Below are 21,822 nucleotides of genomic sequence, written 5' to 3'. Positions count from 1 at the left end.
ACAGGTAGAGTACATAGGCAAAACAATTGTGGAAATACAAAGAGTAAGTATAAAAAATCAAAATGCCTATCTCTAGAATTATTCAAGGAAATCTAGCAAGAATTATCAAACGTCAAAAATTAACTAATACAAAAGATTAGAACTCTGTAAATTTATGGTCAAATCTCAAATCTGTTAACATTTTTTGAAGGTGAAAATTTCAAAACAATTTTTACGAGTGGTATGGAAATTTGTGGACACGGATTTATGGAGGGAACAAGGTTAATAATAACAACAAAGTACTTTGATTTTTCTTTTACATTTTTAAGGATTAGCCTAAACTCTTTCTTGACCCCATAAGTGGGCCATTTCTTTGATAACTTGGAGTAGGATTAATACAGTATTAAAAGGAGCCTGTCCTTATGCCAGATCCAGTTTTTTTTTTTATGTATCAAGTATTGCTCCTTGATTAAACTTTTTCTAGTTAATGACAGATATCACAGAATAAATTTCAATTTTAATGGAGAAAAATAATTGTCTATTCACCTAGGCTTGGAATAATGCCTTAATGTCACCATAAACTTTTGATTATTAAAATAAAAATATTAGTAGCCATTAAACTGTGTTTATCAGTTTATCTAGTTGTTATAATCAACTAGGTTAGTAAATATTTTGATTAAAGTTGCTTCAATATGAAGAGTGGTTGGACTTTTGGGATGACCTCAGGTTTTGGTGTAGCTGAAGGGCACAGACCTCCTCCAGAAGGTACATCAGCAGTCACAGAAGCAGGGCTTCCAGCAATGCCAGTGTACAAGGGAGGAAGAGGGAATGCGTAGAGCAGGGTAGTAGAGGGAGCCTGGCTGCAGACCAGACGGGAGTGTGGCCAGCGGATCCAATCACAGTGATCAGTGATGAACTTCTTCCTCAGCCAGTGCTGATGCCCAAAAAAGGGAACCCAAGGAGTAGCTGGGCTGCTGCACTGCTTACCTAAGGTACAGTTTGCTAACACTGCCATAACAAAAATCACAAACTAGGTATCTCAAACAACAGAAATTTATTTTCTTGCTATTCTGGAGGCTAGAAGTCCAAGATCAATATGTTGGCAGGTTTGATTTCTTCTGAAACCTCTCTCCTTGGGTTGCAGATGGTCAGTCACCTTCTCATTGGGTCTCACATGCTCATCCCTATGTATTACCTATGTCCTAATCTTCTCTTCTTATAAGGACACCAGTCATATTGAATTAGGACCCATCCACCTGACCTTATTAATTACCTTTTTTAAGGGCTCTGCCTCCAAACAGTCACATTCTGTGGTCCTTAGAATTTCAACATAGAAATTTGTGGTGGGGCACAATCCAGCCCATAACATGTAGCATCAAGATCTGAATCATCCATCTGGTTGAAGCAAGACTTGGACAGGAACACCCAGTTACCTAACCAAGCAGTAGGCAAAGCGACAGAACCCAAACATGTTTTTGTCTGTTTGTTTGTGGGGTTTTTTGTTTGTTTACTTCAGATTTTTGTATTTTTAAAAAGCATCAAAGCAGCCGTAATGGTAAAATCAAAACTTTATTGCAGTGTCTTATACTTATTATAATAGTCTTATTAACTGGCCTCTAAGCATCTTTGCTGGTCTGTGGCCAACCCTGGCTGAGAGCTAAAGAAGCAGCCCAGGTAAGTGGATGGGTAGTCGAGGCAGGGCTCTGACCTAGCATGGAAATTAGAAAGCAAATCAGAGAACTATGACTGAATTCCAGTTACAGTGTCCGGAGGAGTAAAGAGAGTTGAAAGGGAAGGCTGCCACCATGGATTGGGAAAGCCACACACTCCAGGCACATCAGAAAGGAAACCTGGGGTGCCAGGTTTGGTTTGAATTCTTGTAGGGTCCTCGAGGGGTAAATTCTAAACAAAGTGGTGGAAAGACACCAGCTTTAAAGTGAAAATGTTCTGAATCAAAACACTAAATATATATCAAACTGGTGGTGAATATTTGAGAACGTGGTCAAACCTCCCTGGGTCTCAGTCTCAGTAAATATCCCTGTAAATAGTAGCTCCTTTTCTTTACTCTTTTTAGACAGCTGAGTAGGACTGGCGGAGATAATTACCAACAATTATAAATCTAATCTAGTGAATAGTAAACCAGAACTAAACAGGGCCAGTAGCAACACTGAATAGATCTTCAGCCACCAGTGCTGGCAAAGTCACATGCGATAAATCTACAGTTTCCTGGCTTTGCATTAATATGTTATGAAAATATCTAAGAACAAAGGTATCTCCTTTTATTCCTGTCTAGTAGTCAAAACTTCCCTGAACACCAAATATTAGAGTCTTCTCAACCCAGCTTAAACATTTGCTTATTGCCATAGAAGCATGATGTTGACATTTCTGGTTGCTAGGAGCGTCATAGTGTTGGATACGTATACAATAGCATTCCGTCAGCTCAAATGTGGGGTTTCTTAATCAGCAGCTCTTTCTTCTTACATGCCAGTACAATAATCAAACGTACACATTTACCATGCAAATTATACATGAATATCTGAATTCACTAATCCAGAAAGATAAAAGCACCAGCATTTAATGACTTATGTTTAAGGATTTTTTTTTTTTTGCAGCATCTTTAAGAGTGAAAATAAATAAATAAAAGCCTTGAAACAAAGCGAATGCCCACCAGTAACAGAACGGCTGAATATATTGTGGCTGACACGTACCACAGAATACCATGGAGTCATTAAAAGAGGTAAATTATAGCTGTGCCAGTTGACTTGAAAGAATTTCCACCATGCGTTGTCAAGTGAGAAAAGCAAAATAAATGCATAAAACTATGTGTCTACAGCAATGTTCATAGCAACATTATGTACAATAGACAAAAGGTGGAAGCATTTAAAATTTGATTACATAATTCTTAATATTGTATTACTTTAAAACATTAATAGAACTTTAATTTTAATATATTACATTTATTTTAAAATACGTTTTATAAAATATATCCAAATTTGGATTTTAAATACAATCGTGCTTTGAATACAATTGAATTTTTAATACTTTGATCATTATCATTAATAGTACATAGGTGATGTAAAAATCTTGGTGACAACCTAATGATTTTGCTGAAATAAAGGCAAGAAAAAACAATTTTATAAACATATAATGATTTATGAATTATACATGTCTTTATTCTATTAGTCACCTAAAACACTTCCCAATCAACAGAACATCAGACAATAATAAATTTTGGTCTTTTGGATATTTCATCAGCTTACTGTCTTTACAAAACTGTAGCTTTACACATATCTTTCAAATGTTATTATGAAGATACATTTGTCAAGGTAGGAAGATAGAACATGTTTTTACAGCATGTTACCTTGATTTGTGATCTTCAAAGGTTCTAAATATGTATGTGGGCCTCTATTTTTACTTTTGACTCAGGCTACCCGAATCTCCTGAACAGGCATGGAAGGCACTTTGAATATAGGATTTAAGAGAGTTTTAAGATTAGGGAACCTGCAGAAGGGCATAAGTTACTGGCTCAAGATATCTTATTACCTGGTTTAGTCAAGAATAGAGAAAGCCAATACACTGTTTCTAATCAACACACATATCCTGAACTTCATTCATTTCACCAAGGAAAAATCGTTTCCACATCCATTTTTCTAATCAACAAAACTTTTGATGTTGATTTTAAAAATTTGTAAATAATATTAAGAAATAGCCTTCGGAGTTAGGCTTTTGCTTAGTCTTTCAAGTGTTAAATAACCACCCCTGGAGTATGTATAACTAATTAGGGTAATTCAAATGTAAACTACCTGCCCCTAAGGTGTAAATTACAACAAACTATCACACTATATACCACTGTTTAAATAGCAGTATTTTAAGGGAAATTATAGCAAGTGCAACAATCACCATATATAAGGGCTTTATAATCAAGAGTCTTGCCATTAATTAGCAGTTCTTTAATGAGTTCTTGATTCACACAATGCCAGACTTTTCTCTGAAAGGTCAGAAGTCATTCAGTTCTATCCTAACAGGCCTCAATTTGATCTCTGCTGTTTGGAACCCGCACTGTGAGCCCACAGAGTAGAAAGGACATCTCCTTTTCCAGCTGGTCCCTCAATGGTGCTTATAGTACTTGGCTAAACTTTAATGGGTTAGAAGGGTTCCCATCTTGCCACTTCTCCATATACATCTCTCAGACCTTGGCACACATCTCTGACAGTGGCTATCTCCTCACTGAAGCCGATTTCTCCAGTTTAATCTTGTATTCGAGGTATGAGTAAATTTCAATACACAAGCCATATAACCCAACTCATTTAATCATTGAGATGACTCAGATCTCCACCATCAAATGATTTAAATAAAGGGATCATTTTAAACCCCACTATCCTGAGAGATGAAGCCAAAACACCTTCTATCTTGGCCACCTCCACTTGGAGCAAAACCAGTCGCAGGGGAATGGAAACTGGAACCCCAGCAAGATGCTCTTCTAGTGGAAGTCTTTTGTCACATGCCATGTCGCTAATCTACTATATTTTTCTAATGCCTCAGTCCCTTTAACTTTTCTGATCTTGAGTTCTCTTTCTTATCAACATCTTTCATCCTGGGTCTGGACCTCCACCATCATATTGGTTTGTGGGGTACATAGATTCCTTCTATTTATCAGCTACCTGTTGGGGTGCCTGTGAAAGTGTTCTTCCACCTTGCTTCCAGAAAGGCTAAGGACTGCATTAAAGTTTTAGATTCCTCGTGTGCACTAGCTGCTCTACAAGTTACCTGACTTAGCTTGATGAGTTCCTGCTTCCTGTCTAACATCAGTAGATCAGAGGCTGGAGTTAAGGTGGCCAACCATCCTGGTTTGCCTGGAGCTGAGGTAGTACCTGGGGCATAGGACTTTCAGTACTAAAATGTGAGAGTCCTGCACACATCTGGACCAGTTTGTCACCTTTGTTGGATGCCTGGTTGGATTCTAGCAAATGTAAAATACAATGGAAGTTTTCATGTAGAGCAACCCCAGCTCAAGTCTGGTACAAGTGGTAATAGCACATTTCCTACTTTAAAAGCTCCTCTGGCCAGTGCCTTTTACATCTAAGTTGTAGCCTGAGATAAAAAGAAGGTTCTTCTTTGACCTTGAAAATTTTAAGAAACTAATTTCATAGTCCTCTAGCCCTCTACTTATCCAAAAGCCTACTATGGGTTCTTTGAGCACCTACCACTGTCACCAAAGTTCTGTTTGTGTCAAAGACAAATGACCTCAAACCTGGGACTCTATGACATTCCATTAACAGCTGGCATTTCCAAGAGTCTGATATTTGCTCCACTGATAGCTCCTCAATCATATGCCTCTGAGTTGGGCTATCCTTAAACTCTCCTTTTCTTTGTTTTCTTCTCTTACAAACTAAAAAAAAAAAGTTTATATAGACTGAGACTTAATAAGCTGTAAGTCATTTCCTTATTATTAGGTAGAGTACACTTTATCCAAAAGATATAAAAAACTAAAATAGATCATTCAACAAATATTTATTGAGCAGTTCCTATATTACAGCATTGTGTTTACTGCCAAGGATACAAGAGTGAAAAATGCAAGCACAATCATCCAGGCTAGTGGGGGTTGCTGAGAAGTAAATGAGCAACAGCAGTTTGCTAAATACCATAAGGGTCAAGTTCCATATGCTGTGGGAGCACATGGGAGGAACAACTAATCCAAATTTAGGGGTCATGGAAGACTAAATGAATGGTTTGCATTCACCTCTTCATGTATTCATTGATTAATTAAACAAATATTTATTGAGGGTCTAATGTATACCAGCACTGTGATAGCCATTTTAGATGAAAATGAATGTAAATTTGACAGTTTTTATGTTGAAAGAGTTTGTCAGTCTAGGATGAAAAAATAAACATTTAAATAAATAATTATACTATGATGTAATAAGTGCTATAATAAAAGCCTCCAGGGAAGGTTTCACAAAAGAGGTGACTTCTGTATGGAATTGTACTTGACCTTTAAGAAAGGTTAAGATTAAGGAAGAACTTTTGGGATAATGGGGAAGAAGAAGGGCTCTCCACACAGAGGCAAGCTCCTGAAAACGCATAGAGGTATGAAAGAATAAGATCAACAGGGTAATTACAGGAACTGGGTGTGGCTAAGGTTTAGGTGTTTGTGAAAGTTAAGGTGCAATGACTGGAATGGTAGGTGGCATCAGATCACAGAAGGTCACTTTATGCCATCTTAAAGGGTTTGGGTTTCTTCTGAAAATTATGGGAAGCCACTGAATAGTTTGAAGTCAGGAAGTGACCTTTTCAGATCTGTGTCTTAGAAAGAGATCTCTAAAGATTGTGAGGGTGGACTTGAGGAAGAAGGAATTTACCTGATCCTCAAAACCACTCTGTGAAGTGACTATAATAGGTATTTTTACTCAGATTTTACATATAAGAATCTAGGACTTGGAGATGGCAAGTGATTTACTTAAAGCCCCCTAGGTCATTCCAAAATTGAAGAAAAATCAACAATTTGTCCAGATAGGAAAGTAGATGGAAACCTCTATGCAATTCACCTTTGGCTTCAGTCATGCTATCCTCAAAAACAATCTTTAAAAGCTAGTCTTGGTTGCCCTGTTGTTTCCAACTAGTTTTGCACAATTGATTATACAGAATTTGTACAATCTGAATCAGATACTTTGAAGCATCAGAGTGCACCACAATATGCATTTCTATTTCCTAGGCAAAGGCCTGGGTCACTCATATTTTCCAAATCTTCTAAATCTTACACTCCAGGCTGCAAATGAGCCATGGAAATATTCCAACATTTTAAATTTGGAGTCAACAGGAGGCAATTCACTTTAAGAAAGTGATATTTTTATTCTCTAATATTGTAAACATTTCAAAATTGTTGCCACTGGCTTGAATCTGTTTCTTCTGACATTTGTGGGATACTGTAGGTGGCAAATAATTGTAAATTAGCCTGATTTGCTTTTCTTCCTTTCTCAGTTTTATAGTTAAAAATGAGCCAATAATGATTTTCTCTTCCTCCAAAATGTCTCTAATCGGTACTTAAAGCTTTCAAAAAGTGTATTAATTACAATAAATATTGAGGATTATATTCAAAGAAAAAGAAAACACAGTAGTTTAGATTATGGCAAGTCTGGATTCTGTTGAGGTGAAGGGTGAGTAGCAACAAGTCTGTAAATGTTAGCAAGGGAAAGTCAGTTTACTAATTTTTCGTCTATACCAGTGGTTCTCAAAGTGTAGCTCCAGGGCCCGCAGCATCTGCATCACCTAGGGACCTGGTAGAAATACAAATTCTTAGGCTGACTCTCAGATCAATTGAGTGGAGCAGGTGGAAGAAGCAGCAATATGTTTTTTTCAGAAGCCCTCAGGCTATTTTGACACAGGCTAAAGCTTTAGGCACACTGGTATAAAGGACAGAAGGATATGCCTCAGACTACGAAAGACATGGATCCAAATCCAATCCCAGGCATTTGATTTTATACACATCATCTATTTCTTGGTGCCATCGTCAGGTTATCTGGTTAGTAACTTAACTCCTTAGCTGGCCTCATGAATATTATAAGTGATACGTGTTTATTTGTTATATTGACAGTCTCCCCTCTCTGAGTGTATTGAATATATGCTTAAGTTTAAGAACCACTCGTCTGTAAGTATAATATATTGAAAGGAGACCAGCTACATAATTTGAGGGACCCAATGCAAAATGAAAATAGAATCCTTTGTTCAAAAATTAAGAATTTCAAAATGGTGACAGCACAGCATTAAACCAGGTACGGGGTCCTGCTAAGCATAGGGCTGCATAGGTTGAATGTCCAAAGAGGAGTTCCTGCATGTATCTAACCACATCAGTTTTTAATTTTTCTTTAGATGGAAATAATACAATGTCATAGAAGTAGGCCACATTACCCACTCAGAAACTTCCTCCTATGCTGTCAGTCTTCCCATCTTTGCTCAGTGTTGTCTTTCTTTTAACCATACAAATGCATTTATATTTCAAGACCCAACTTAAAGTACCCATCCTCTGGGAAGTCTTCCCTTATCACTTAACTCACTTAATGCTGTCTTTCTAAACTTTTCAGTACTTGTTTTATGACATACATTTTTAAAATATCAATGATTGCTGATCATTGTGTTCATCTTCTTTCTTAGGTTAGAATACAAGCATTGTAAACAGTGAGATACATCATACAATGTAAAGAGCATGGGCTTTCGAACTCAGTAAAGCCTGGGTATAAGTACCCTCTCTCATTTACTAGCTGTGATATAGGTAAATTCACTGTTGAGCCTCAGAATTTTCACTGGAAAAATGATACAATAGGACCTACTACATTGGGCTGTGGTGAGGATTCAGTGCTATAATATATGTAAATCCCTGGGCATATATAATTGGTCAGCAGATATTAGTTCATTCATCGGATGTCTCTTGCCAAACATCTGATTTTGTTTCAGCGAACAGATCATTGCTAAACAATTATTTTAAGAATATACCTGTAATGTACCTACAGGAAAAATCAGTGAGACTATTTCTCTTATCCTCTCAGTATTCAATAAACATTTGCTCATTGGAAATTGTGTATTTTATTTTTTATTGTATTATTTTGCATGTACCCAATAAGTAAACCAATCCGATGTTGAATTTCATATAGTGTTAATTATCTCTAACTTGTTTGTAAATTCTTATACTCACATTCTGACTTTTGCAAAAAAAAAAAAGTTTAATTTTGTACAACCTTTATATTTTCAAAGTATTTTCACACCTAGTATGTTATTAATGTTATTTTATAGGGGTGAAGAGCCAGTCTTATTCCCAATAGGGAGATGGGAAAGATTAAGAGATTGTTCTAAATTACAAACACGACCAGTGTAATTTAATATCCACTAACGTGTCCTTGAAGCTGGATCTAAACTCAGATGTACTGACTCTGTGCGATTTTTCTACTATACCAAATCTGTAAAGGACCTACGGAACAATTATTTTAAGAATATACCTGTAATGTACCTATAGGAACAATCAGTGAGAGTATTTCTCTTTACTGGGCATATGGTGGGCATTCAATGTTTGTTGAATTAAAAACAGCATGGAAGGTACCTAGGACAATTACCGGCTCACAGTAGTACTTGCTTAGGAGTAGTTATTATTATTATTAAAATTCCTCTTTTTGATAAATGTATTTTAAAGCGACCATTTTCTCCTAACAAAGATTTAAGGACTATTCACTATTTTTCAGTTACCATTTGGGGCCTAGCACATCATGCTTGAAAGCTGTTTTTTTCCCCGATTTGTGAATTATTATACTTCTTCCCCCTGACTGGCTCAAACCACACTTCGCCTACCAAACTTATGACTCAAAGGCCCCTGAGGACTTTCTGCAGCCTTCCAGCTTTCCAGCCGTAGCCCAAACACCCAAAGTGGTTTCCACGTGAAACAACCAAACACAGTGCCCCAAGCCCAAGGTCCACTACAGTGAGAGCTCGAGTATAAAAGGCGAATGAGAAGACAGCGCCCCCTTTTGCTCCCACCCCTCTACGTCTGCAACATCCAATCGTTTTTCTCTGTCGCGCGGTCGGCCCCTGGGATTGGCTGGGAACGGGACCGGCGCGGGACCCGTGCGCACCGGCAGGGCGGGGAGACTTGTCCATCACGTGCGGCCGCCGGGCCACCCCGCCTCACTGCGCGCCTGGCCGGGCCCGGGGGGCGGGGCCCTGGAGCTGCTGCGCCTGCGTTGTGGGCGTTCTCGGGGAGCAGCTGCCGCCGCCGCCGCTGCTACCGCCGCGTTCGGGTGTAGAATTTGGAATCCCTGCTCCTCGTTAACAATGAAACAGAGTTCGAACGTGCCGGCTTTCCTCAGCAAGCTGTGGACGCTTGTGGAGGAAACCCACACCAACGAGTTCATCACCTGGAGTCAGGTAAGGGTGAGGGCACGGCGGCCTCCGAACCCCCTGACTAACCTCCTCCTCTCTCGCTCTTTCCCGCGGGGTTGTCTCCCGCGGCCTGCGGCTCGACGCTCTCTGCGAGGCCCGCGGCGCGGGGGTGGCGGGGTGGCGCGGGGCCTCGGCGTGCGGCCTCGCGGGGGACCCCTGGTATTGTTCGCGCGGGGAGCCGCGGGGTCCCGGCCGGCGCCGCTGGCTGAGGCCGCGGTGGGGGAGGGGCGGCCCGCGCGGGGCGCCGCGGCCCGGGAGACCCCGTAACGGTCCGGCCCGGGCGGCGTTCGGAACCGCGCGGGCGGCCGACGAGCCGAGGGCGCGGGAGCCACGTTACTGCACACTCATCCTCCGTCCTCCCGCCCGGCTCGCGGGCTGCGACTGGCCGAGGGCACGGGCGGCCCCGGCCGGGATCTTCAACGCGCGCGGGGTTTATCTGAGGTAGTCTTTCCCTTAGCGACCCGATTCTTGTCCGTAAAACGGGCACACCCCCCCCTCGTGTCTGGGAGCTTTATGAGGACAGCAGTCAGGGAAGGAGGCAAACATTCAGACGCAGGTTACTGCTTCTCAGTCGGTAGGTTTTAAAATGTTATCTAGAAAGCCTTGTTCTTTAGCGTTTCTGAGCCATTTCCATAAAGGGATTTTTATGATTATTTAATAAAAGTGCCAATAGACGGTATTCAGTAATATAGCGAAGAGCTAAGACCAATCACTAAATTTCACTAAACAGTTGCCGGCATTGTTGTATATAGATGCCTTGATTATTTGTTTGATCCCAATTCGACCAGTAAACAGGATGACCATAGTCAAGTTCTGTATCTTGTCTGGCCCAGGTGTCATTGTCCATAACATGAATGGATTGCTTAGGTGATCCAGGACCCCCTCTAGTTCGAAATACTAATCTAATTAGAATAATTATTACATAAACAATGCGTTTGCATTAAAACACACTCAGGCTTTTGGAATAATTTTGTGAAGGGGGTGGAGTTCTCTTACTGTAGATGATCATCTGTTTGGGATGCTGTCTCTTCTGGAGATCTGGGAGAGAGTAAGTGAAAACTGCCTGCACAGTGCCTGGCACCTGCCTGTTAAGTGCTAAGTAAATGTTTTCTCTTTCTCCCTTTCTTTTCTGTTCCTTTCCTGTTATAGGAACCCTCAGTTTTATTATTTACTTTTATCTTACTTAATAGAGAACACTATATTGAGTACATGAAGTTTTGGCTACTATAACACCATATTCTGCCTTATATTACTATCATTTGTTCATTTTCTTTATCTCCCTGTAGGACTTATTTTCTTGAAGGTCAGTACCATCAGCTAGATGGTGTGTATTAAACATTTGATGAATTCTGTACAGTTGTACAAAGAAGGGTGAAAGTAAGGAAGCCAGCCACCAGTATACACTTAAAAATAAACATGTCTCATGCTTTTTCATCGGTCATAAGGATTAAAAGTTGACAAGGATGGATCAGCACAGACTGCTGTTACTCAGCCTTGTGCATGTAAGAGTTTGGACCGAGAGTCTCCTCTTCCCTAAGCTGTCTTTATATCATACCTATTTGGTTTGGGTGGGCCTTGTTTTTATTGCCTAGAAATCCTACCTAAATATATTGGTAATTGGTTTTAATTAAGGTGTATTATATTGGTGACAGGGCTAATAAATTCATTAGTCAAAATATTTTAGTAATATTCTTATTTTATGGGTAGTATCAAATGTGGAGAATTTTATACTAATCCTTAAGTGCATCACTTTATGAATTCTAAGCCAAATAGGCCACTTCATAGTCATTCTCATTTTTCCCGTGTTTGAGTCTAAGCTTATGTTTTAGCTACTCATTTTTTAATACATAGTGGGACAATTAGATTGTAAACTCAGTGAGGGCAGGAACAGTGTCTGTGCCAGGGACACAGTAGGTACTTAATAAGTGTTTGATGAAGCAGTGAAATCCCTGGAATATGTAATGGAATTGGTAGGAATGATAAAAGTAGAATTATGCCTGAAAAGAATCTCAAGTCATCTGGTTTAGTCTCATCACTGTATAGATGAGGACATGAGGCTTAGACAGGTTAGATTACTTACCTATAATTACAAAGCTATTCATTATTGGAGGTGGGCCTCTAACAGAATTCTGACCTCCCAGATCATTCATCCATCAATGGCATTACACTTAATACAGGTTGTCACAATATTTAGTTTTATGCCAAAATATTACCCCTCCACAAGTCAGAGGACAGTTGTAAATAGATAAATAAATAAACCTAATTACCTACCCCCCACAAAAAAAAATTTCAAAAAAAAAATTGTGGATTAATGTTGTCTAGGGCTAAGTTTAGTTGCTTAGGGAAGCTGTTTTATACCCTCAGAGATTTTTCCCGAAACGGTGTTAACAATGAAAGGTAAAACTTTAATTGAACAATGGTGTTAGGTGGAAAACCCAGAATAATTTACTCTCATCTTTTAAAAGTTGCTATTTATGGTTGTTTCTGGTTTCCTTCAAACTTGTTTTGCTGGACTTCTGTTGAGGTAATTTACCATTTATACTATCTGAGTGAAAAATCACATTAAGACCTTTTAGAAGTAGCAGATGTTTTGGAAACCAGGCAGTCTTTTATGCAATTGTTTTCACTTGTAGAAAATAATTTACTCCTCTAGCTTGAGTATAAGGCAAGGGAAGAAAACTCTTACCAGCTGCAATTTGAAAAGCTTGGCCTAATATTCCTGAAAACTTATATAACTTTAGTTTTCCTTGAAATTTATAATATGACAATGAAATAGTACCCCCATTCACATCATTAACTATAGAAATATATTCTGAAAAATCAAAATTACACTATTATAGACTCAAATAATAAAATGGCTTTAAATCCAGAGTGTCTTTAAAACATAGTGTACATCCCCCAGATTTCCCTGATGTTTTCTTACTCTTTTGTTTGTTTATACATTTCCTATAACTTCAAAATTTTATATAGCTATTTTGGCTCTGATAGACAGTGTGTTACCAGAATCGACGACAGAGATAGTGCTATTGGACAACCTAAAGCTGTTTTATTTTAAATGTAACAGAGTTCTAAACAGAGGGCACAGGTTTAGCTTTGAAGCAACTGGGGAAACTTGATACTCAGGGACGATAGGTTGTGGAAGTTGAATGGAAGTTCTGGCCATTGATAGTGAGGAACAGCCTTTACTGTTACTGATATATGATACTCAATGTATGTTGAAGTGAAGAAGTTTTAAAAAAAAAGGGAAAGAACTGGAAAGTCATTGTTTTGTAAAGATTATTACCTTTGTCTTAGTTCTTCAGGTTGCTTGAGAAGACCAAGAAGTGATTGTCACCAAAAGCTTCATACCCATCTGTTCCACCTTTTTGTGCCCTTTGGCAGTCTCTACTTCCCTATCCACCTCAAATCACAAGAAACAAATCAGGAAACAGGAGGGAAAGGAAGCAAAATCGGAATTTGTCCAGTGTTTTCTAGCTGTTTTGGATGAGTTTAGCAGTAGGTCTTTAGACTTCCCAATGTTAAGGTATCGTTTTGAACTTCCCAGCAGTTACTGCATTATTATAGTATTCTTAAGTGAAAACAAGAAAGGCGGCCACAAATGTACCAGAATAGGGGTAAAATTCCCTTTAGATGGGCCTACAGAAAAGTTGATTGATTCATTGACAAGTATTTTTTTTATTTGTATACATGAGAATGAGCTAGAGGCTCAGAGGGAATGGTTGGTGAACATTAAGAAATTATAGATTGGTTGTTTAAAAAAGTGTTAACAGATTTCTATTTTTTTTTTAACAGATTTCTATTTTGGGTGTTTTAAAGTAATGGGGCTGAAGTATAAGATTATTAGTAAGAATATTTTGGATGTTTTTGACTAAGAGTACCAATTTGAGCAGTAACAACTGTTACTAAGATTTAAACTTGCCAGTGTTTATAGGTAAGGCCTAAAGAAAAGCTGCCAACTCTCGCATCCTAAAGAGTAGTGACATTCTGTCCCATATAAAATGTGAAGGGAGAGTTCTGTGTTGTATTGCTTAAACCTCACAGATTTACATGGATGGATGATGGTACTGTTTGCTGAGATAGGGGAAGATTTGAGACGTGGAGGTGGGGATTCTGTTTGGCCTTATTAACTTTGACATTACAAACAGATCACTAGTATTTCTTGAAAATGTTTTTGTTTCTCTTACATTTCATTGACCACACTTGGTCCTATGCCCACACCTTATTTCAGAGGAAGTGGTGAAGTGCAGTGCTAGAAAAGAGAGCCACATGAATGACTTCTACACTCTGAGACCTTCAAATGGCAATGTTGAATAGGATATTTAGATAATACAAGACTCTGGCATTCAAAGTGGAGTTTGAAGCTTGTGAATGGTAAATCCATGGAACTGGATGAGATCACCCAGGGAGACAAATGAAGATAGGAACTGAAATGGAGTATTGCAATATTTAGAGGGTATGAAGACAAGACAAAGCCAGCAAAAGTGAGAAGGAGCAGTGAGAAAGGAGGAAAAACAAGCGAGTGAAGTCATAGAAATTAATGAAAGAAAGTGGTTCAAGAAAGATGATCAACTGTGTCAGACACTGTTATGAATATTCTTATACACCTCTTCTGGTGTGTATATAAGCAAAAATGTCTCTAAGGTAATTATACCTACATTGAAGAGTGGAATTTCTGGAAAATAAAGTATGAAATGTTCAACCTCAAGGTAGTTAAAATTATTTTCTGAAGAAATCAAACCAACTTGTACTCCTGTTAGCCATGCATGAGATTTTCCATTAATCCGGATCTTCAAAACTTGATATTCTCATTCTTCTTAATTTTTGCCAGTTTAGTGGATAAAATCTCAATGAGGTCTTAAGTTATATATCCCTGATAACTAATATGTTCAGACACCTTTTCATATTTATTGGCCATTTGTATTTCCTATTCTATGACCTGTTTGACCATTTTTCTATTGGATGTATTGGATGGTTTGCCTTTTATTATTTGTAGAAATTCCTTATATATTCTGTGTATTTTTGGAAGTATCTGTTGCCTATGCCTTCTCTCAGTTGTGGTTTATTGTTTTTACTTTCTTTTGATGAATAGAAGTTCTTAATTTTAGTATAATTTAATATATCAGCCTTTTTTGTGGTTCATGTGTTTTGTTTCTTCAGGATGCTTTTGCTTACTTATCCCAAGGAGAGAAAAATACTTTTCCATCTCTATTTTTTCCTTCTGAAAATTTTAAAAGTTTGCATTTTATATCTAAGTCTTTAATTCACCTGGAATCAATTTTTGTGTGTGGTATAAGGGATCCAGTTTCATTGTTTTCCATATAAATATGTAGTTGTTTTAAGCCCCTTTATTGAATAGTTTATTCTTCCTCTAGTGATTTGTGTAGCTGCCTCTGCCTTATAGCAGAATTATATATAGATATGGTTGCTTTTTGTCTGGGTTCTTTATTCTGTTCCATTGGATAATTTATCCTTTTGTCCAGTTATCACATGTCTTAATTACTGTAGCTCTATAAAAAGTTTTTCTTTTGAGAGGGCATCCTATTCCTCAGGAATGCCTTGACTCCTCTTGGTCTTTGCTCTTCCATCTATGTTTTAAAACCAAGTTCCATTAAAAAAAAAAACTATTAGGATTTTTTATTAGAATTGTACTGAAACTGTAAATCAGATTAGGGGAAATAGATATCTTTATGATATTGGCTATTTCCAAGAGAAAGACGTATTTCCAAATTCATTTTGTTGTTTAATAAAGTTTTATAATTTTTGTGATTAGGTCTCTCACATGTTTGTTAGAATTTATGGATAGTTTAAGCGGTATCCTTTCATGAAAAATAAATCGAGCTGTTGCTAGTTGGGTTTTCTAAGTTTATAGCCATGAACATCTGGATATGACAGTTTTGTTGTTACTTTCAGAACCTTGTACTTTTCAGTTTTTCTTTTTCTTGCAGTGGTTAAGACCTCGTGGTGTCAAATAGAAGCAGCAATTGTGGGATCCCTTTCTCTTATTTTTAAAGAGAATGTTTTTAAGTATTTCCCCTTTAAGTAGCTAGCTGTTAAAATTGAGAGGTTTTAATTTGCCTTTTTGTTATTGATATCAAAATTAATTGGTTAACTTAGAGGGGATGGGGCATGCTACCATGGAGAATGTATGAAAAGTTGACTTTGGGGGAGTAGGAAGATGGGTTTGAAATAAATAATAGGTTGAGAACATAGTGAGTTAAAGAACATTGTGTAAAAATGTTAATGATTGAAAATTCAAGTGGGAAATTTGAGATGGTCAGGGGCAGAGGCATAGATGTGATAATCATTATACATAATAAAAATCGGTAATTAGATACACTGTGTGGATAAGATTGCCTAAGGAAAGAGTGTAAAAGGTGTCATGATCAAAAATAGAAACCTAAAAAGCACACTACCTCTTGATATGTGGAAGACCATTGAAAAGGATATATGAGAGATAGGAGACCAAATAATGTATAGTTTCAAAGCCATAAGAGCAGAGCATTTCAGGAGGGAATTGTCAGTAGTGCCAACTGAAGTGCCACAGAGAGGTGTAAGAAGATGAGGACTGAAAAGAGAGCGTTGAATTTGGCATTTGACATTTTAGAAAAAGTAGTTTCAGTAGAGTGAGAAAAGCTGAAACTAGTTTTTAGTAAGAGTAAGTAGATAATCCTGAATTGGAGAAGGGGGCTTAAAAATATTTGTTAAATTTTGCAGTGAATGAAAGGACAGATGGAGTGGGTAGATTGAGAGGGAAGTAAGGTAGAGGGAAAGTTCTTTTAAGATAGAAGATGATGTATGCATTTTTTAATTTTAATAGCTATTACCTGATAACCAAAAGTGTTGTTAAAACTTTTAAAATGTTTGCCAATCTAATATTTAAAGTGAAAATCATTATCTGTTTTGCTGTACATTGTGTTATGCTAGGGAAGCTGCTTTTTTTGCATGGGGGAAAGGGGTAGGTAATTTGATTGACTGTCTGATTTTTAATGGAGGTACTGGGGATTGACCCCAGCTATCCCCCATCCCTGTACATTCTATTATAAATTATTCTCATTATAAATGAGACTTGGCCTTCTTCTAAATTTTACATTGGGTTTTTCATCTTACTGATTAGTTAGAAAATTTTATTAATACAGTTAATCATTTATCATAAATGTTGGAAATACTTTTTATGTTAATAATGTACCTCAACTTCATTGAACTTTTTTATCTCTATTACCAGTTAAGTTTAAGTTCAGACATTAGTAATAGAAATCCAAACAACAGTGGCTGAAAGTAGAAATGTGTTTTTCTCTTACATCTATAGATATTGAGTCAGTCACCTTCTTGTCTTTTCAGCCATACTTGGGTCCTGGAGCTCTAGCCATTGGCTCCAGGTTCCAAGCAGGGATATGGTATGTAGGGGGTTGACACTTTGACTCTTTTCCCTATTAGAAGCTTTTGTGGAAGCCCTACTCAATCCATTCTGCTTATATATTATTTGCCAGGTGTGTTATTTGGCCACCTCTATTTGTAAGGGAGACTGAGAAATGTAGTTGCAGCATCAAACAAAATTGTTCTGTTACTAAGAAATTAGAGAATCATCCGTGTTGTTGCAAACAGCAGGATCTTTTTCTTTTTTAAGGCTGAATAATGTTCCATTGTGTATGTGTTATGATGTATATATCATAATTTCTTTATCCATTCTTTCTTTGACAAACACTTAAGTTGTTTCTGTGTCTTAGTTTTTGTGAATAATGCTGCAGTGAACAGGGGAGCATAGATATCTCTTTGAGATACTGATTTCATTTCCTTTGTGTATATACCCAGAAGAGCGTTGCTGGATCATCTGGTAATTCTGTTTTTAATTTTTTGAGGAACCTTCATACCATTTTCCATAATGACATTATCAATTTACATTCCCTATAATCGTATTACAGGGGTTCTCTTTTCTCTACTTCCTCACCAACACTTGTTGTTATCTTTAGTTTTTTTTTTTTTTAATAAAATAGCCAGTCTCATAAATATGAGATGATAGCTCATTGTGGTTTGGATTTGAATTTCCCTGATAATTAGTTTTGTTGAGCACTTTTTCACATACTTATTTCTCATTTATGTGTCTTCTTTGGAAAAATGCCTTATTTGGGTCCTTTGCCCATTTTTTAATTGGATTTTGTTCTTTTTGCTGTTGAGTTGTGAGAGTTCTCTGTATGTTTTGGATATTAATCTTTTATCAGATATATGTTTGCAAATCTTTCTCCCATTCCATTAAGTTATATTTTTATTCTATTGATTATTTCCTTTAATGTGCAGAAGCTTTTTAGTTTGTTGTAGGTGTTATGTTAATTAGCTTGGCTGTAGTGGTCATTGCACTGTGCATATGTGAACATATGTTAAATAATCTGTACACCTTAAATATATACAACTTCAGTTTTTAAAAATAAAATTAAAAAAGAAAGTAGAGGAATCTGAAGGTAGGTTTAGCAGCCAACAATCTCCATGAATAAATGTATTAATTTTTACCTGTATGGACTTGTTGGTTTATTATGTCATGCTTCCAAAACTTGGAATAAAGAGTGAGATAGCATAGAGTTAGCATTGAGCTTTTGTTTTTTCCTTCCAAATGAAAAGTTTATTAACTGATCCTTTTCCTTCCTGATTTTCCCCCCTGAATGCTGCCCTTATTACCTGTTCAGTTCTCAAATAGATTTGCTGTTTCATCTCTCTAGTCTGTCCATTCATCTGTTTGACTATCCCTTCTTTAGTATTGAACTCTTGTAGACTCTAATTCTATCATCTGTGTAGGATGGGGTTAACACCTCTCTCCCCATTGTTTTCAGTAGTTTCTTACCCATTTGTTACATAATTACTTTTGTGAATGAACTTTAGTACCTAATATTTGTTTTTTCAGCATCTTTTCAACTTATCTCCAAAAATTTTTTTTAATTGAGAAAAATAATAATGTATTGGTTAGTTTAAGGAGACTTGACAGCTTTACAACGCAGTATCTGTCCTCTTTAGTTAATATTTTCTTAAAGGTCTAGTATATTTATAAAATTTATTTTTAGGTACTTGACACTATTCTCTTACTGGAATCTTTTATTCCATTTTAGCGTTAAATTTTTGTATAAAATATACATAACATAAAATTAACCATTTTAACCATTTTTAAGTATACAATTCAGTGGCATTTAGTACATTCACTTGTTATGCAGTCATCACTACCATCCATCTCCAGAATGTTTTTCATTTTCCCAAACCAAAACTTCATACTCATTAGACAATAACTTCCAGTTCTCTTCTTCTTAGCCCCTAGTAACCATTCTACTTTCTGTCCCTATGAAGTTGAGTATTTTAAATACCTAATATAAGTAGAATCATACAGTATTTGTCTGCTTGTGACTAGTTTATTTCACTTAGCACAATGTCTTCAAGGTTTATCCGTGTTGTAGCATGTGTCAGAATTTCCTTCCTATTTAAGGATGAATAATAGTTTGTTGTATGTATATACCACATTCTATTAATCCACTCTTCTGTCAGTGACATTTAGGGTGCTTCCACCTTTTTGCTATTGTGAATAATGCTACTATGAACATGTGTATACAGATGTCTTTTTGAGTCCCCGCTTTTAATTCTTTTGGATATATATATATATAGAGAGAGAGAGAGAGAGAGAGAGAGAGAGAGAGAAAGAGAAAGAGAGAGAGAGAGAGAGAGAGAGAAAATTGTAGGGAACATATGGTAATTTAGTGTTTAATTTTCTGAGGAACCACTATACTGTTTTCCATAGCAACAGCTATTTTACATTCCCACCAGCAGTATACCAGGATTCCAGCATCTCTGCACCCTCAGCAACATTTATTTTCTGTTTTGTTTTGTTTTATGTGTGGGTTTTTTAAAAATAGCCATCCTAATGAGTGAAGTGGCATCTCATTGTGGTTTTGGTTTTCATTTCCCTAATGATTAGTGATGCTAGGCATCTTCTCAGGTGTTTATTGGCCATTTTACTGTCTTTTTTGGAAAAATATCTATTCAAGCCCTTTGCCCATTATAATCAGGAGGTTTGTTTTGTTGTTGTTGAATTGTAGGAATTTTTAAAATATGTTATGGATGTTAACCCCTTATTAGATACACAATTTGCAAATATTTTCTCCAATTCTGTGGGTTACCCTTTCACTCTCTTGGTAGTGTTCTTTACACAAAAGTTTTTAAGTTTGTGGAAGCCGTATTTGTCTCTTTTTGCTTTTGTTGCCTCTTCTTTTGTGTTATACAAGAAATTATTGCCAAATTCATTGTTGTGAAGCTTTTCCCCCTTATGTTTTCTTAGAGTTTTATAGTTTTAACCCTTACATTTAGGCCTTTGATCTGTTTTGAGTTGATTTTTGTATATGGTGTAAGGTAAGGGGTCACCTTCATTCTTTTACATGTGAGTATCAAGTTTTTCCAGCATTGTTTGTTGAAAATAATGTTCTTTCTCCACTGAATTGTCTTGGCACCATTGTGAAAAATACTTGGACTGTGTATATGAGGGCTTATTTCTGGGTTCTTTATTCTGTTCCATTGAATGGTCTGTTTTTATGACAGTACGGTGCTGTTTTGATTACTTTAGTAGGAGGTCTCAAATTGTTTATTTTCTATATGAAAGAACACTAGTGACTTTAAATATTAATTGGTAACCAGTTACCTTCCTGAATTCTCGTTTTTCAATTGACTGTACAAAGATATAATTATGTCTATTGATAAAATAAAGCTTCCTTTCAAATTTTATCTTATTTTTGTTTTAATTGCATTGGCTTTAAGATAGAATTAAATAATTATGCTGGCTACATGCTGTATTTCTTTCTATTGTTTTTGAGTAGAAGAATGGAAATTCTTCTAATATTTTACCATGGAGTATGCTGCAGCTTTTGGTTTGAGACATATTCCTAAACTTTTGAGATTAATGTCAAAAAGCTTAATTGCAATTTGGAATTTAATCTCAATTTGGAACTAAATTGCAGCTTGTTTTTTGTTGCTATTAACAGGAATAAAAAGATGGTCTGAAGGTATCATGGAAGGTCTGCCAAGTTTGGGGGTTTATATATATCAGCTAATGTAATAGGTTCTTAACTAATTGACTTTTTCAATTTTTTTCAGAATGGCCAAAGTTTTCTGGTTTTGGATGAACAAAGATTTGCAAAAGAAATTCTTCCCAAATACTTCAAGCACAATAACATGGCAAGCTTTGTGAGGCAGCTGAATATGTGTGAGTATGGACAGCAATTTATTTGGAATACTGTCATCAGCCACTGATTAAACCATTTTTCCCCCATTAAGGTGGTAAAGGAAAACATAGTCCATAGAAGCACCATTAATTTTTGACTTTTGTCTATTTTATTCATCTGAATTTTGAATCTTTTTCAGATGGTTTTCGTAAAGTAGTACATATTGACTCTGGAATTGTGAAGCAGGAACGAGATGGTCCTGTTGAATTTCAGCATCCTTATTTTAAACAAGGCCAGGATGACTTGTTGGAGAACATTAAAAGGAAGGTAAGCTTTATAAATCAATAAAAAATTTTAAAAAAAGGAAGGTAAGCTATTGTTAACGTGATTTAATTAGGGCATTACCATATAGTTTACTTGGCCAAGACTTATATTTCAGTTGTTGAAAATACAAATGTGCAGAAATACACAGGTGTTCTTTGTTGAGATGGCTTAGACTAATAAAGCTTTAATTATTTCCTCTTTCATTTTTTTTTCTTGCACTCAATTGTACTGAGGACTCAGTCATTAAATACCTTTTAGAGGGAAGGACATGTTTACATTCTGACTTAGGATAAGGAGTCGTCTATATTGGAATGGTTCACTCCTTCTAATTTAGCTTAAAAAATGTGAACTCCTATTAGAACAACAGCTACCTGGAGGACCTTTTTATGTAGTCACTGTTGAATATCCAGTGCCC

At 36.8% G+C, this 21,822-nt stretch overlaps 1 protein-coding gene across 2 annotated transcripts in view; it reads left to right on the top strand.

The window, feature by feature from the left end:
- The first annotated feature begins 9,712 nt into the window (after positions 1–9,712).
- The window catches only part of HSF2 (heat shock transcription factor 2), a 30,110-nt gene continuing 18,000 nt past the window's right edge, over positions 9,713–21,822 (top strand). For both annotated transcript variants that reach the window (XM_031456234.2, XM_031456233.2), the window contains exons 1-3: positions 9,713–9,885; positions 21,016–21,124; positions 21,283–21,410. In XM_031456234.2, the coding sequence (XP_031312094.1) occupies positions 9,793–9,885; positions 21,016–21,124; positions 21,283–21,410 (330 nt within the window). In that variant the 5' untranslated portion in view covers positions 9,713–9,792. The remainder of the gene's footprint in view (positions 9,886–21,015; positions 21,125–21,282; positions 21,411–21,822) is intronic.

This window comes from Camelus dromedarius, chromosome 6, assembly GCF_036321535.1.
Source record: "Camelus dromedarius isolate mCamDro1 chromosome 6, mCamDro1.pat, whole genome shotgun sequence".
NCBI lineage: Eukaryota > Metazoa > Chordata > Mammalia > Artiodactyla > Camelidae > Camelus > Camelus dromedarius.
Note: the sequence above shows the minus strand (reverse complement) of the source record. Positions and strands in the feature narration are given on the sequence as shown.